Source organism: Carlito syrichta, unplaced genomic scaffold, assembly GCF_000164805.1.
Source record: "Carlito syrichta isolate Samal-C Ts95f unplaced genomic scaffold, Tarsius_syrichta-2.0.1 Scaffold169016, whole genome shotgun sequence".
NCBI classification, from domain to species: domain Eukaryota; kingdom Metazoa; phylum Chordata; class Mammalia; order Primates; family Tarsiidae; genus Carlito; species Carlito syrichta.
In genome coordinates, this window is record NW_007113112.1 from 170,686 (window position 1) to 188,426 (window position 17,741).

The following is a 17,741-nucleotide window of genomic DNA, read 5'->3' on the forward strand; positions in this document are numbered from 1 at the left end:
TCCAGAACAGTTAAATACATGTTGGTTCTTCCTTTTTTTATTTCTTTGAGGAGGCATCTCACTCTGTCACCCAGGCTGGAGTGCAGTGGCACACTCATGACCACTGCAGCCTTGACCTGCTGGGCTCAGGTGATCCTTCTGCCTCAGTCTTCCATGTAGCTGGAACTACAGCCCTGTGCCACCATGCCCGATTAATTTTTTGATTTATTGTAGAGATGAGGTCTCACCAAGGTGCCCAGGCTGGTCCTGAACCCCTCGGGGCTCAGGCAGTCCTCTTGCCTCAGCCTCCCAAAGTGCTGGTATTATAGGCGTGAGCCACCTCGCCCAGCCTAGATATTGAATCTTAAATGTGACTCTTAAGGAACGAAACAATCAAGCAGCATTTGTAGAATGTCAAATACATTTTTCTGGAGTTTGTAAATTGTCTTTCATTTATAATGTTTTAAAGTAATTTTCTAAAATTTGGTTATGCTTTTATTGACATGTAAGTACTCAGAATGTCACTAGAAAGTAAGGCTTTTATTTAAGGAAGAAAGAGAACTCTACGGTTGTTTGGAGGTAAAAGATTTTCTGAGTCACTGGAAACAAAAGGGACTACAATTTGAAAAAACAAACTCCCGTAGACCTCATTAGCATTTGAAAGGTGTATTAGGCTCAGCTAGGATTGTGGGAACCACTCACACATTCGCTAGAATACTAGAGTTCCTGAAATCGCTGGAGGTTGAGATGGGATTTGAGGCAGTTTAGGTGAATGGGGAGAGATCCACCTCCATCAGAAGCTAATTTGAAAGTGAGTATGGGAAGTTATTGTAGTCCTTCAAGTTTTTGTGTTACAGCCAGCTTTTAAAAAAGTTGAAGTAACATAGACTTGAATATTCGGTTTATTGCCCATAGTAAGAACAATATTAGGTTGAGACAAAATTTATATAATTATATGAAAATGTAGTTACATCAGCATATGTGTATTCTGGCTCATGATCTAAAAAGCATTTATTACTTGTAAACAATAGAAACTTATTTCTGGAAGCTGGAAGTTCAAGATCTAGGCACCAGCAGTTGTAGTGCCCTGGTCAGAATTTTGAAACTGCTGCTGTATTCCATCCACTTACTTAACTTTATAGATGCAAAAACAAGTGAGGGTGAGAGAAGTTAGACCTGTTTTGCCTAAGGTGCCTGGTATATTTTTAGATTTTAGGCTTGGTGTTGAGACACATGATGGAACTGCTAATAATAGCAGCAGTAGCAAGTGTTACTCTTCTGTGAGCACACTAACCGCTTTTGGAGTTTTCTACAAAAAAACCCCTTTGAAGCTTTTTACATATATTGGTGTATTCGCTCCTTACACAGTCCTGTGAGCTCAGCATTGTTTTAGCTGTTTGACATATAAAGACTGGGAGGCCCGGAAGTCTTGACTGCAAGTTGATGCTGGAACTAGGATTTGAACCTTGGCTGCCTGTAGCACCTGAGCTTCTAATCATTATGCTACACCGCTGCTTATTTGAAAATGCTTACTATCTTGTTTTAATGGATCATTTACAAGAATACCAGTTTATTTTCTGAGAGTGATTACCATTACCCCACTGACAGGCTTTGGGTTAGGTCCTAGCTTAAAATGCCGAGGGGTTTTTTGGTTTTGAGTCAGGTCTCACTTTGTTACCCAGGCTGGAGTGCAGTGGCACAATCACAGCTCACCGCTGCTTTGAACTTCCAGGCTCAAGCAATCCTCCCACTTCAATCTCCTGAGCTGCTGGGACTACACCACGCGCCACCATGCCCTGCAAAGTTTTTTTATTATTTACAGGGACTAAGTCTTGTTTCCCAGGCTGCTCTTGATCTCCTGGGTTCAACCAGTCTTCCCACCTTGGCCTCCCAAAGTGCTAGGATTACAGGCATAGTGAAACCAGAAAACATATGTTGGAGCTTTACTCATGAGCCACTGCACCTGGCCTGCTTTTAATAAGTAACAACCACTTTGCATAGTGAGCTGTTGTTGAGACTTTACAGTTTCTTCCCCCTGAGGTCCCCTGGGCCGTATTTGTACACTATTTATTTAGCACATCTTTATGAAAGTGTGCACTTTATCTTGATTATACTTCTAGGTACTAGAAATACAAACTTTAATAAATGTAGCTCCTGGCCTCAAGTTAATCTTCTCATTGTTGAGAGGGTTTCAGATGAATATATTTTTCAGACTGTACCCGGTCAGTTTGGGCTTCTATAACAGGGCCTTAGACTGGATAGCTTGTAAACAATAGAAACTTATTTCTGGAAGCTGGGAAGGCCAAGATCAAGGCACCAGCAGTTGTGGTGTCTGGCAGGGCCTGATCCTGCTAGATGGCACCTTCTGTGTGTCCTCATGTGGTGGGAGGGCCAACAACTCCCTTGGGTATCTTTATTAGGGCGCTAGTTCTGCTCAGGAGGGTGGAGCCCTCATCACTCAGTCACCTCCCAAGGGCCCCATCTCCTAATAGTCACACGTTAGGGATTAGATTGCAACATGAAGTTTGGAAAGGCACAAACATTCAGATTGTAGCTCCTGAGAAAATCGGATTTGTTATTTTGATATTTATGTATAGAGTTAGTATAGAAATGTACATAGAAATAACAAATGCTTTTTTAATTAAAAAGGATAGCTAGAAGTAAAATATTATGTAGTAGAAGAAATGTTTTTGTATTATAACCTAAAATAAATTTTGTTTATAAAACTTTGATTCTCAAGTATCATTAAGACTGTCGCCTTATGGTTCATGAACTCTTAGTGAACAGTGCTTCTGTGAGGATCTTACCATTAAAGCTGTAGATGCTTTTATGTGGAATTCAGATTAAAGTAGGGTAAATTCTATTCACTGAGTTCCTTTCAAAGTTATTAAACTGAAATAACTTGGTTTTGCTGAATTATAGTAACAAATGGCCACTTATGAACGCTTTCCTTCTCATGAGTGAGCTGGTCTAGGGGTATCTGATCTGGAGAGATGCTGCAAACTGGATTGGAGGATTCTTTTGAGAGCTGTTGATTGATTATACACATGAACAGTGGCTTCATAAACCCTTTTTATTGAAGAAAAGTTCACAAATTGATGAATGATGGTCCTCTAAACAGTGATGTGCTGGTATAATAACTACTTTTATGAAAAAAGTATATTCACACACAAATTAATTATAAATCTGATATGATGTGTAGCACATAATTTATAAATAATAAAATATTTGTACTCTTTATTGTAAATTTCATAGAGCCAGTGGACTTTACAGAATGCTTTGGTTGAATTTTGCTCAACTCATATCTGTAGCCAACCTATGGTTGCGTTTTGGGGGGGAATGTAGTGTTGGCATGAATGTTGGCCAATAATTTGTTTTCATTAATGAATTGAACGATAATGAAACAAGAAAACATATGTTGGAGCTTTACTCATTCATCAATGACTTGAGCATCTTTGATGAATTGAAAAATAGTTTTCAGATACTGAAAGATGCTATGCTGTTTACAATGTAACAACGGAAACAGCATGTTTTTAAATTCAGTCTGTGTTATTAATGTTTTATCATCACTTATTCAGTCTAGACAATCAAGAAAACAATACATCAAGCCCTGATTTGTAGCATTTGCAGATTTTTGTGGTGTAAATACCTCCAGTGTGACAAGATTTCAGCATGCTGTCACTGAACTCAGAGTCAGGATGAGATGGGTGGCCACCTACCATTCTATAGGGCTTCCACCACAGGGACACAGTGGACTTAAGTCACCTCAAGAGGGTAGATAAGAGTAAGATAATTAGGATGTGAGCGGCTTTGAGTATTTCTTTCCTTTTTTAAAAAACGTAATTTATTCTAAGCTCGTATAATTTAATTCTTATTAATGGCTGTGTTTCACAGTTGGCTCACGGAATTTTTAAAAATGTGGTAATCGGTTCTCACTAGTAAGAAACAGTTGAGCATCTCACTGCTTGGAAGCCTTGAGCTACCACGTGACTGCCAAGTAATCCATCTTGCCATCAGCTCTGGGGTCAAGAAATTAAACATTTGGCCCCTCAGAAACCCTGTTCGAGATATCTCCTAATCCGTGACACTTACCTCTTTCTCAAAGTAACCACGATTCTGATTTATAATGCCCTAAGTTAGTTATGCTGATTTTGAAACTTTAAGTACAGTCAGTGTTCTTTTGTGTCTGGCTTTGTTTGTTCAACATGAATTTGTAAAAGTCTTCTATGCTAAAAAAAAAAAAAAAGTCTTTTATGCTGTTGTGCATATATGTAGTTTATTGGTATAGTTATATAGTAGCGTATCACAATCTGTTTTCTTGCTAATGGATATTTGGATTGTTTTTAGCTTGGGATACTCTTATACTTACCCTTTGATAGCTTATATATGCATGCATTTCTAGTGAACGTGCTTAATATGAAATGCTTGCTAATGTTGACCTTAGTCAACTAAAGTAAAAATATGAGGAAAGAATTTTCAGATCTTTGCAGTGACATTGCAGTTAGTATTACTTATACACAGGTAATAATATCTTGGGCAAGATTTGCTTTATTGTCTGAAACAGTTTCTTTTAGGTATTACAGTTAATTTAGCTGGTTAACGAATACCATAGTTCTTTGTATTTGATAACCCTATTTTAATTTAATCTAAGTATTTGTTGTGAAGGATAATTATCCCTCAGTTTACTGTTTTCCTGGTATTACCGAAATAATTACTAATTTTTGCTTCCTAAGTCGGTTTTTTATAACCTCACTGTTTTGATTTGGAAAAGTTTCCAGAATCTTCTTTGTAGTACTTGTGTCATCCAGTCTCGTGTGTGTTGTTGTAAGCCTTTGGAGTTCTCAGTCTCATCACTACCTGGTTCATACCCACATCTCCTTTTCTGTGCAGAGAGAGGCTCCTCCCCTCCGGTTCTCCTTCCCTGTCCCATCTGTCTTCCATGCAGCAGCTGGAAGTGTCTGCAGTGATCCCCAACCTTCTTGACTTCGGGGGCCGGTTTCGTGGTAGGGGGGTGGTTTCGGGATGGTTCAAGCACATGACATTTATTATGCACATTATTTCTATTATTATTGTGTTGTAATATATAATTAAATAGTTGTACAACTCACCATTAAAAAAAAAAGAGGTCTGGGTGAAAGTGGTAAATAAAATGGGCGTGCCACCGCTGGCCTGACCGAAGGTGGAGCTCGCCCGCTGCTCACCCCCTGCTGTGCTACCCAGGTCCTAATGGGCCACAGACCAGGGCTCGGGGACCCCTGTACACGCATGCACTTAAAAGCCATACCCATCCTGCCAACCTCTCCTGCCTCTTCCTTCTGCTCAGTGCCTTTTAGCTACACTGACTCCTCGGGGTTTTTTTACAGCACTTCACAGCTTTGATGTGTTTTGTCGTGTTGACTTGTTACTTGTTTCCCCCACTAGCCTAGATGCTCAGTGGGGCCGATCATATATTTTCACTCCCTGTTTTAAAGCCTGCTGCACGGTGCAGTGTGCTGCATGTAGCAGATGCCCAGATACTCATGCTCTGACCCTCCTGTGGTGTCCTGTTCCTTTCAGATCTGGGCAGCTTTTCCGTTCCTTTGGTGGCATGTTCGTCAAGTCCTCTCCTGCCACCTGGACGTTTGTATTACAATGAAGTTTTCATTTCAGCAGGAGAATTCTCAAATCAGAATGCCACACGAAGACTTAAGTCCCAGATGTGTCCGTATCTGTTGCGTTCCTTCGTTGTTTTCCAGAACAGCTTTTAAATGATGACAACTGTTCCCAGTGATCTGTTTGAATGTGACTTTGTAGCCTTGGCCTGTCTGTACGCTAAGGTGTGGTTCAAGACCGAGTTTATTTAAAATATATTGATGTTATGTTTGTTGCGGAGGTATGCCAGAAATTTACTCTGAAATCTGTCATCTGAAATGCAAGAAACTTCCTGAAAATTTAGTTTAATACTACTGCCATACTGCCCAGAAACAACAAATTGTTCGTTTTTTCTGGGTGAAGTCACCAGAATACTGTTTGGTCATTTACCTGGTGGCTTAAGAGAATTGGCATGTCTACCGGAGGGGTCCGATCAGTCTCCTCGTAGCACTTGGGATCGAGGCTTTCATCTGTCCCAGAAGAGGTGGGATTGGAGAGCTTGTCCTGTTCTCTTGTGTCTTTTCAGATTGATGTTTAAGAGATTGACTCACTTTGACCATTCCTCCCCATAGTTTTTACATGAGATGATATCTGTAGAGCTGCAGCACTGGGAGGACTTGACTCTGCCTGCCAAAGTAGTTCCAGTAGTTGGACTATCTCTGGCAGATGAGGGCACTTCATTTAAAGCTCTTCTGAGCTGAGTAAACCTTGGCAGAACACCATAGAAACCGTAACATATCATTTCTTTAAAACCACCATGTTATTAAAGAATTTGGGGTAAAGCATATTGCTTTAGTGCTCTATTTATTTATTTATTTATTTTTGAGTCAGAGTCTCACTCCATTGCCCAGGCTGGAGTGTAGTGACACGCTCATGACTATCGCAGCCTCAACCTGCTGGGCTCAGGTGATTCTTCCATCTCAGCCTTCTAAGTAGCTGGTACTACAGGCGTGCGCCACCATGCCTGGCTAATTTTTTGATTTAGTGCAGAGATGAGGGCTCACCAAGTTGCCCGGACTGGTCTCGAACCCCTGGGCTCAGACAATCCTCTCACCTCGGCCTCCCAAAGTGCTGGGATGACAGGTGTGAACCACTGCGCCTGACCTCTTTAATGCTCTTAATAGTACTATTTAAAAAGATTTTTTTATATTTTAATTTTTATTACTTTTTTTTTTTATTATTGTAATTACAGTGACTTTATGATGTGGCCCTAACGACTCTACTGTGAATAAACACTGAATCCTGTGGAGGTGACTGGGAAAGGGCTTCATAAGATACTTTGCAGTCTCCACCCTTTCTTCATCCACAGGCACTTTCTTGGATGCTTTGGTGAATCTAATAGTTCTGCTGTCTGCAACCTGTTCTTAAGCTTTATTTTTTTTTGAGTCGGAGTCTTACTCCATAGCCCAGGCTGGAGTGCAATGGCATGCTCGTGGCCACCCTAGAGTCAACCTGCTGGGCTCTGGGCGATCTGTCCACCTCAGCCTTCCAAGTAGCTGGAATCACAGGCATGCACTACCACACCCAGCTAATTTTTTGATTTACTGTAGAGATGAGGCTGTTCTTGAACCCGTGGGCTCAGGCAGTCCTCTCACCTCAGCCTCCCAAAGTGCTGGGATTACAGGTTTGAGTCACCACGCCCGGCCTGTTCTTAAGCTTTAAGTGACTCAGACAGGCATGAGATGGGACCATGTTGTGCAAAGGCATGGGTTTAGGGAGGTGAAAACCTGAATTGCAATCTCTGCCTTGACATTTATTAGTGAACTTGATTAAGTTACTCAGCCTTTCTGTAAAAAGAAGGAAAAACGGTATCTACCTTGGAGGGTTGTAATATGAAATGAGATGATGTAGGCCTGAGTCCACAAGTTCAAGACCAGCCTGGGCAACATGGTGAGACCTCATCTCTGCAATAAGTCAAAAAAATTAGCTGGGTGTGTGGTGATGCACACCTGTAGTTTCGCCTAGTTGGAAGGTTGAAGTGGAAGGATCACTTGAGCCCAGCAGATCGAGGCTGCAGTGGTCGTGAGTGTGCCACTGCACGCCAGCCTGGGTGGCACAGCGAGTCTTTGACTCAAAAAAGAAAATAAATGAGATGATGTATGTGAGATCTGTCACATAGTAGATTCTCGGTGAATTGTTTTCCTTTCTTCTTCTACATTAATATTCTCAATATTCTATCCCCTGCATCCACAGTTCAGAGGGAGGGCTTTACCAGTCTTTTGGGATCCATCAAGCATCATTTAAGGCTAATCTGTAATGGACCCCCAAGAATGTCGAGTTGAAGAAGTCTTTAATAAGAAAGTTGACTGGCCAGGCATTTTGGGAGACTGAGGTGAGAGGATTGCCTGAGCCCATGGGTTTGAGACCAACCTGGGCAACTTGGTAAGACCTCATTTCTACAATAAATCAAAAAATTAGCCAGGCATGTTGGCACGTGCCTGTAGTTCCAGCTACTTGGAAGGCTGAGGCAGAAGGATCGACAGAATAAGACTCCAACTAAAAAAAAAATTCACTAATTCATCAGTTTCTGATGAATTAAATGGGGAAGGATGACATTTAAGTGATCAGAAAATACTCTCAAGATAAAAATTATTTTAAGAGTGACTGAATTATAATGTTTTGAAAGTTTAATGATATTAATTAAAATTATCCTGTTATTAACTAGTACTTTTTTGTTCTTCAGGGAAGGAAGAATATGCAAGATGGTGCAAGTGATGGCGAAATTCCAAAATTTGATGGTGCTGGGTATGATAAGGATCTGGTGGAAGCCCTTGAGAGAGACATTGTATCCAGGAATCCTAGCATTCATTGGTTAGAATCTCTTAAATTACTGAATCAAAATAGAGGAGAAAACAGGTTACAGGAGGGCTTGGTGGGAGTCTTCTCTTGTTCTTCATTCTCCCAATGACAACTCCGTCTGTCGTATGAGAGTACAGAACTGATGGGACATTATTCTGTCAAAACAGAACAAGGACAACCTGCACGTTAACTTGAAGTTGATGTAACTGACAAAGGTTGCTAATTGAATACTATGTCCTAATCAATGACTGCAGTATGTTTTCGCTGATCTTTTTCTGCATTTATGCAGTAAGAATTAGGATGATGTTCTTAATATAAGAATAATTTCACAAGTTAAAAAAAAAAGTAAAAGAATGAGTTTTGACCATAAATCAAAAGTGTTTCGGAATAAACACTGTGAGACTCTGCTGTTCTTGCAAAGGGACGACATAGCTGATCTGGAGGAAGCCAAGAAGTTGCTGAGGGAAGCTGTCGTCCTTCCAATGTGGATGCCCGACTTTTTCAAAGGGATCAGGAGGCCGTGGAAGGTGAGGATTTGTTAGCGCAGTTTTGGTACAAGCATGTATGAGAATGAAAGGCATTGCAGTTTCTTATGGACTTAACACGTTTCGTAAAGGTTGGGGGAGGTTTACCCTGAGTACCTGGACTTGACTTTGTGGTTGACATGTGCCACATCTGCATAGCAGGAGGGATGGGCTTGGGGTGTTGAAACTGCTGTCTTTAGGGAAAGTCACTTCCCTCAGGGTGCTGAACTAGAGATTACTTTTAAGAAGTTTCTAGATGTCTGTTTCTGTAAATAACACATGAAGCAGATAAAACAGCAATAGTGCATAGTCTTACAGAATTAGAGTTTGAGCAAATAAATACTTTTATAAAAGTTAGCAATTTCTCACAAATCATTATTTTAATTTAGTTTATTTTTTGCTTGTCGCTGACTTAAAGCTCATTGTTGATGATTTGAATCTTTGTTTAATCCAGGCTTGGTATAATTCTCAAATGTAATCAGAATGTTTGTTTCTAGCTAGCTCTTTGCCTTAGAGTCTAAAGCCAGGATTAATTTCTTCTCGGTCCAACATTTTCAATTTAGCATATTAAAAAACTTTCCTGTCAGGCAGACATGGTGGTGCATGCAGTCCTAGCTCCTCAGGAGGCTGAGGAAGAAGGATCACTTGACCAGGAGTTCAAGACCCAACCTGGGCAGCATAGCTGGGTCTTGAACAAAACAAAAAACAAAGCAAAGCAAAACAAAAATTCTTCTAAGTTGCCTGGAAGCTCCCACCTTCCTAGCTACCTGGGCCTTTGTTTGGCTTTTAGCCCTAGGCAGAGTCTCCCTTGACTGACTAGCAGAATGAAAGGAAAGCAGGAGCTCTCTGCCTTTCTGAATTAGCAAGGAAGGTCTGTTTCTCTCCTTAAATGTCTCCTCCTCTGTTGTCCCTGTGCCTACAAGAAATTGGGTACTTAGTCAATAGCTTAGAACACCCATGGCATTTTGATAGGCTCTAACAACTTGAAAGCTTTTACAGACTCATTTGTTAAAGATTAACCTCATTTTGGGAACGTATTATTAAAAATTCTCCCATTACTATAATTTTTAAAACAATATTTGAAAGACAAGGTTTTAAATAGGTATTTAAAAAACATAAAATATATACTATTATATATTCATCTTCTAATTTATATTTTAATGAGACATTTATTATAATGACTCGTTATAATTCAAAAGCATTCATTTGTTCTGATAAAACTCGTGTGTCATAAAGGAACATATAATATGCTAGGTTAAGGAAGGCTCTCATTTTACTAAATAGTCACTCCCTGGGTCCGTTGAGAAAATTTAAAATCCAGTTTTCCCAAACTTAGTTTTTTTAATAACAATTTTTATCACCAATTTAGATATTTGAATCGCAGCAAAACAAAACAAAAAAGTACAAAAATGCCTTGCAACTGCGTAGGGATGCCCATTCTGTGGTGTTGGTGGGTGTGAGGTTAGCCTTGATTCCTTCTGAATTTGTTGACCTATCAATTGAAGCTTCTAGTGTCTTTTGTTTGTTATCCTCTTTGATTTAACCTATAGTAGAGCGATGTGTGAGGTATTTTTCTTCAGGTTAAGTATACAAATATTACAGGATTTGCTGTTTCATTTATCTAGGATTGTGGAGGCTGATGAAATTGGAGTAAAGAAAAGGAAATTTTATTATTTCGGATCATCATATGTGGCTTAGTTATGGTGAAGTCTTGTTCCTTTACAGCCTGGCATGTTGTAGAGATAGTGTATTCTAGAAGCTGTTCCCAACTGTAAAAAACATGAATTTAAAGTAAGAGATGCTAGTTCAATGGCAAGTAGGGGTTTTCGTAGTACTGACTCTGGATTTGACATGAGATCTGTCTTCACTTCTCTGGAAGGTGGCTTCCCCCAGTTCTGCAGGGCTTCCCAGCTGCAAGTCATGTTACGTGCTCCCCAGAAGATGAAGCTCGCAGGCAGGTGTTGCAGGAGACATGCTGGATGAGGTGCAAAAGCTTTTCACCAACCACAAGGGACATAATTTGTAGCCAACATTTTCTGAACCTTCAAAAGTTCACTAAACTGAGTTTCATAAGCTCTTTTTTTTCTAAAAAGAGCTCTTTAGTTATATTTTTAAAAAATTTCCTTATGTTATTGTTATCAAATATGATCTGACTTGACTGATTTATTTAGCCCTTGCTGTGCTTTTGTATTCATTGGCAAACTGAATTAAGAAAAAAAAATAGACTATATCATAAGAAAACTACCTACATTAAAAAGCCCTGGACCAGATGGCTTTCCAGCAGACTTCTACAAAACACATACAAGGAGGAACTGATACCAATCCTTTTGAAAGTATTCCAGGCGATTGAGAAAGATGGAACTCTCCCCAAATCATTTTATGAAGCTAGCATTGCATTGATACCCAAGCTGGGTAAAGATCTAACAAAGAAAGAGAACTTCAGGTCAATATCCTTGATGAACATAGATGCTAAAATTCTCAACAAGATCCTAGCAACCAGATTCAACAACACATCTCAAAAATCATCCACCATGACCAAATAGGCTTCATCCCTAGGATGCAGGCCGGTTCAGCATTCGTAAGACCATAAATGTAATTAAATACATCAACAGACGTAAAAACAAAAACCACATGGTTATATCATTAGATACAGAAGAAACTTTTGATAAAACCCAGTGCCCCTTCTTAATAAAAACCCTTGAACATCTAGGCATAGAGGGAACATACCTCAAAATAGTAAAAGCCCTCTACAAGACACCCATAGCCAGCATACTGCTAAACAGACAGAAATTGGAACCATTTCCCCTGAAAACTGGAGCAAGACAAGGATGTTCACTCTCACCTCTCCTGTTCAACATAGTTTTGGAAGTCCTAGCTAGAGCAATCAGACAAGAGAAGGAGATCAGGAGTATCCAAATAGGAAAAGAAGAAGTCAAGTTATCCCTCTTTGCAGATGACATGATTCTGTACCTCGAAAACCCAAGAGAATCTGTCAAAAATCTACTTGCACTGATAAAGGACTTTGGCAAAGTCTCAGGGTATAAAATAAATGTGCAAAAGACAATCTCATTTCTATACACCAATAATAAACAGAAACCCAAATAAGAAGCACAATCCCATTCACAATAGCCATACACAAAAACCGAAATACCTTGGCATCTTCCTAACCAGAGATGTGAAAGTCCTTTACAATGAAAACTACAAAACACTGCTCAAAGAAATGAAAGGTGACACAAACAAGTGGAAAAATATTCCATGCTCATGGACTGGAAGAATCAGCATTGTTAAGATGTCCATTCTACCCAAGCCAATCTACAGATTTGACGCAATACCCATCAAATTACCAGCAGCATTCTTCTCAGACATGGAAACAATACAGGAATTCATATGAAAACATAAATGACCACGAACAGCCAAAACAATCCTCAGGGGAAAAAAAAAAAACAGGAGGTATCACACTCCTTTAAACTTTATTATAAAGTTACAATGCTCAAAACAGTCTGGTATTGGTACAAGAACAGGCATATAGACCAATTGAACAGGTTTGAGATTCTAGAAACAAAACCTCAATTTCTCAAACAACTCATCTTTGACAAAGCTTCCACCACCAACCACCGGGAGAGGAGAACCTATTCAGCAAATGGTGCTGGAAAAATTGGCTGACCACATGCAGAAGACTAAAACAAGATTCCTGCCTACCCCCATACACAAAAATCAACTCTAAATGAATTAGAGACCTAAACCTAAAACCTCAAACTATACGAACCTTAAGAAATGCAGGAGACACCCTTATGGAAATTGGAACTGGCAACCAATTCCTGATCAAAACCCCAAGAGCCCATGCCATATGAGATAAGATAGACAAGTGGGACCTCATCAAACCGACAAGCTTCTGCAAAGCCAAAGAAAACCATCAAGAGAGCAGGGAGACAGCCCACAGACTGGGAAAAAAAATATTTGCCAACTGTATGTCTGTCAAAGGCCTACATCTAGTATCTACAAGGAACTCAAACGTGCTGAAAAGAAAAAAACAAACAGCCCCATTACAAAGTGGGCAAAAGATATGACTAGACACTTCTCAAAAGAAGACATATGAGCGACCAACAGATAAATGAAAAATCCTCAGCCTCACTAGTCATCAAGGAGATGCAAATTAAAACTACACTGAGATACCACCTAACTCCAGTCAAGATGGCTATCATCAATAACTCAAAAAACAACAGATGCTGGAGAGGATGTGGCGAAAAGGGAACACTTCGACGTTGGTGGGAGTGTAAACTAGTACAGCCTCTGTGGAAATCAGTGTGGCGATTCCTAAAGTTCTAAAAATCGACCTTCCATGTGACCCCGCAATCCCCTTTCTGAGAATATATACCCGGAAGAACTCAAATCACTCTATAAAAAAGATACCTACACACGTAATGTTTATCGCAGCATTGTTCACAATACCAAGAACATGGAACCGGCCATACTGCCCATCAAAAGAGGACTGGATTTTAAAAAAGTACATATACACAGTGGAATATTTCGCACCATAAAGAAGAAAATCGTGAAATTCGTAGCAACCTGGATGAACTTATAGTCTATAATATTGAGTGATCTTTCACAGAAACAAAGAACTGATTATCACATGTTCTCACTCATAACCGGACCTTGAACAACTATCGTAATACTATAAGAAAAGGATTGACAGTAGCGGGAAACTGGGGGTCGGGGGCAGAGAGGTGGGATTGGCAGTAGTGGGAATCTGCCTGGGGAAGGGGGGTCACACCTCATCAACAAGGGTACCTGCATAATGAATATTTGTCATACCTAACTCTGAATTGTACCTCACATTTTTTAAAAAAAATTATTTGCAGAGAATCTTATTCCTAGGCTAATGTTTTTTTTTCTATATCAGTAGAATAAAATTCTGGGATATGAAACTGTTACTCATTTTTAGAACGTTATATTTGAATTTGTTAGAGATTCATGAGAATAGATTAATTACTAAAACAGGTTAATAGATTCTAAAGAGTGAAAATAAGGAGACCCTAGAAGTTTGTCAAGTCTATAAAATTTGTCATACCTGGGCATGGTGACTCATGCCTGTAATTCCAGCACTTTGGGAGGTGGAGGCGAGAGGATTGCCTGAGCTCAGGGGTTCGAGACTAATTTGAGCAACATGAGGAGAACTCGTTTCAAAAAATCAACTGGGCATGGTGGCACATGCCTGTGGTTCCAGCTACTTGGAAGACTGAGACAGAAGGATCACCTGAGCCCAGCAGGTCGAGTATGCAGTGGCTGTGAATGTGCCACTGCACTCTAGCCTGGGTGACAAGGTGAGACTTCGACTCAAAAAAAATTGTCGCAAGACCTAAATTCCAGAATTTCAGAACTGGAATGAGTCTTTGGACTTATCCAATCCCCACAACCTGACAGTATGGAAAATCCAAGTCCAGATAGGTTGTGATCGTCCTGGCAGACCTTTTAGAAAGTTTGCAGTGCAGTGAGGCTCAGCCTCTCGGCCTCTGCAGCACACTTATCAGATACTTATTTAGCTGGGCTGTGTGGGAGGGGCCTCGTTTTTCAAGACACTGCCCCTGGGCTGCCAGATGCCACAGGTGGAGAGGGAGGCAGACATAGGTAGCTTCCGGGATCAGGCAGTGGCGGAGCCCCATAGGTGGTACAGGCCACATGTGCTCGGACAGCTGAGCCAGGAGCAGATGTGACATTTAGAGCAGGCACGATGCTGAGGAGGTGGGACTCAAGCGGGAACTGGCAGGGCTGCATGGATTTCGTGATGTTGGAGAAGGCATTTCAGGAGATTTTGGAGCTTAGAAGGGGTAGGTGAGGTGAGCAGTGGCACACAGGTGAGAACGTGTTATTGTGTTTGGGAAATAGTGCACTGATGTTTCGAAAGGGAGGCAGCATGGTGAATTGGTGAAGGGCACAGGGCCTGGTTCCAGACTGGTTGTGTGCAAATTCTAACTCCCTTTTGCTGGCTCTGTGACCTTGAACAAGTCACTCAACTTCTCCAAGCCTCAGTTTCCTTTTCTGTGAAATGGCATTAATAATGGTCATCTCATAGGCTATTGTGAGGCAGTGAGTTAATGAGGCCTCAGAACAGTGTCTGATGATAGCAGTATGCAAATTCCAAATACATAAAATAAATTAGCGGACGATTCCAACAAAAATGTATGTAGGTTGAGGCCAACTTGTGTTTGCCAGGAGTTTGACCTTTTCCCTGTAGGTACTGGGGAGACCCCCTGGAGCAGGCAGGTGACATAATTAAACTGGTGATTTGGGGAAAACAACCTGTTTGCAGCAAGTGGGGAAGATGAGGCCAAGAGCATGTTCAGAGTGACCAGCAATAGCTCAGGCTGAATATTTGAAGGGCCTGAGTTAGGGTGGTGCTTCTGAGGCTCAGAATGGAAGGACAGGTGCTAGTGATATTTAGTGGAGGAAGCTGATGAACTTGTGGGTGTGATGTGTACATATGTGAAGACGAAGGCGGGGCAAAGATAATACCAAGGTTTTGCCTCTGGGTAAGTAGCGAAGATACACAAATGTGGAGCTCAGGAAGGAGAAAGACCCTGGCTTGTGGAATGTTTGGAAGGAGCTGGGCTGTTTCCAGGAAAAGAGAGAATGAATTATTTTTGAGTTTGAGATTTCGGTACAGTATTCCTGTGGAAATGACCATCAGAATTGGAAATGCTGGATGACGCTTATGAGGGGTGAAAGATATGTGCTTTTCAAAAACACTTCTCTGGATGAACTTCTCTCCGACAAAATAACAGTAAGTCCTTCTTGATAAGTTTAAGTTCAGATTATGTGATATTTTTTTAAGAGGCAACATTTTAAATTATAAAAAGGAAGTGCCCGAGAAATAGACTACTGTGCTGTTAGTGGCTGAAGTGTATACGTAGGTGCCTGAATTGTTTTTACATGGAGGCTCTGTTAATCGATTCGTTTACCATCTAGCACTTTTCCTGTCTGCTTCTTTGGAAGGGAACCTTTCTACATTTGCCGATCACCCTCCTCCTGAATCTCTTCAGTGACTCACTGGCATCCTTAGCATGGCACACAGGGCTCTTTGTGGGGCCTGTCTTACTTAGCACTTTCAAATGCATTGTAATCTATTTGTCTGTATCCTCCACCAGACTAAAAGTCTCTCGAGGATTTATATGTGATTTCTGTTTTCAGGGCCTCATATTTAGCAAGCATTCAGTAAATTTGCATTGGGTAAATACACATTTATTGAGTATTTGTCGTGTGTCAAGTGATAGGCCAAGCGCAGACAATACCAAGATGGGTCACTGACAGTCCCCAAGAAGCTCATGGGCTTTGGAGCCTAAGTATGTGTTTTAACAGAGGCAGTGTGTGGAGCAGAGTGTGTGTTGAGGTCAGTGTGACTGGTGGTGTGATGGCGTCATGAACAAGCTGCTGTGGCCGCAGAGAGGAGGGGTGAGGGATTCTGCCATGGAGAATAACATCAGGGACAGCCTCCTCGGGAAGGTGGCTCTGAGCTGAGACTTGAAGGAGGGAGAGAAGCTCCACAGGCAGATGTGATGAGGGTGACTGTGAGGCAGAATGGGTGTCATGTGCAAACTCACGGGAAGTGTAAGTGGATACTGTGTATATGGGGGATCGTGTTGTTTAATATGGCTGGAAGCCTGGAGGGCTTATATAGGCCATAGTAACAAAAGACACAGCTGGACTGGTAAATGTGACCTACCTCTCACAGAGCTCCATATGCCATACCAAGGATGTCAGTGAGCCCCTGAAACATCTTAATAGGAGGGTGATTTGCAGATGTAAAAAGATTACCTTTTTATAGTAGTATGAAGGATGGGTTGGAGATGGCCATAGACGGGTCTAGAAAAGGAGTCTGCTGGGAGACTGTTGAAATAATCTAGCCAAACAGTGAACAAAGACATTGGCTATTTGGCTAGTGAAAAATGAGTGGATTTGAGAGAGATGTTTAGAAGGCATAAATGACTGATTGTTTATAGCACTCCCAGATTCCAGGCTTGAATTGGAAGGGGGGGTGTGCAGAGTTTCCACCTACCTAGAACTGGGCCAGACTTCACAGGATGAGAACTCAGTTTTCCACAAGACTTCAGCCACCACCTGTCTTTACTTCAGATACCAGCTGCAGACTTGAGGGTGGCCAGGTCACCTTCATTTCTGACTGCTGTCTACTGATTCAGAGGTTCCCACTACTCTCTCAGGTTTGATCATTCTCCAGAATGACTCACAGAACTCAGGAATGTGCTTATACAACTCAACCTTGAACAACACAGGCCTGGACTCATGGGCCCGCTTATATATGGATTCTTTTCTGCCTCTGCCACTCTTGAGATAGAAGACTAACCTCTCCTCTTTCTCCTCCTCCTCTGCCTACTCGATGTAAAGACCTTTATCTACTTGTGCTTAATGAATAGCAAATATATTTTCTCTTTATGATTTTCCTTATAACTTTCTTTTCCTTAGCTTACTTTCTTGTATGAATGCCACATATAAACATACAAAAATATGTGCTAATCGACTGTTTCTGTTATCAGTAAGTTTTAGTCAGCAGTAGCCTGTTAGTAGTTACGTTTTTGGGGAATCAAAAGTTACATGCAGATTTTTGACTGCAGAGGATTGGTGCCTTGACCCCCAAGTTGTTCAAGAATCAGCTGTACTTAGGATTTCAGTTTCATCACAGCCAAAGGATACAAATCAGAACCAGCCAAAAGTAGAAACACATTGGAAGAGTCTGGAAGGATGTGATGCTTTTTTTGTCCTTTCTTCATGGATGCTTTCCTGGATATGTGACAATAT

At 40.9% G+C, this 17,741-nt stretch overlaps 1 protein-coding gene across 1 annotated transcript in view; it reads left to right on the forward strand.

Moving 5' to 3' along the window:
- Window positions 1-17,741, forward strand: part of LOC103252573 (katanin p60 ATPase-containing subunit A-like 1) — an 82,832-nt gene that overhangs the window by 47,503 nt on the left and 17,588 nt on the right. Inside the window, exons 5-6 of the mRNA XM_021709153.1 lie at window positions 8,294-8,421; window positions 8,831-8,936. Coding sequence (XP_021564828.1) covers window positions 8,294-8,421; window positions 8,831-8,936 — 234 coding nt within the window. The remainder of the gene's footprint in view (window positions 1-8,293; window positions 8,422-8,830; window positions 8,937-17,741) is intronic.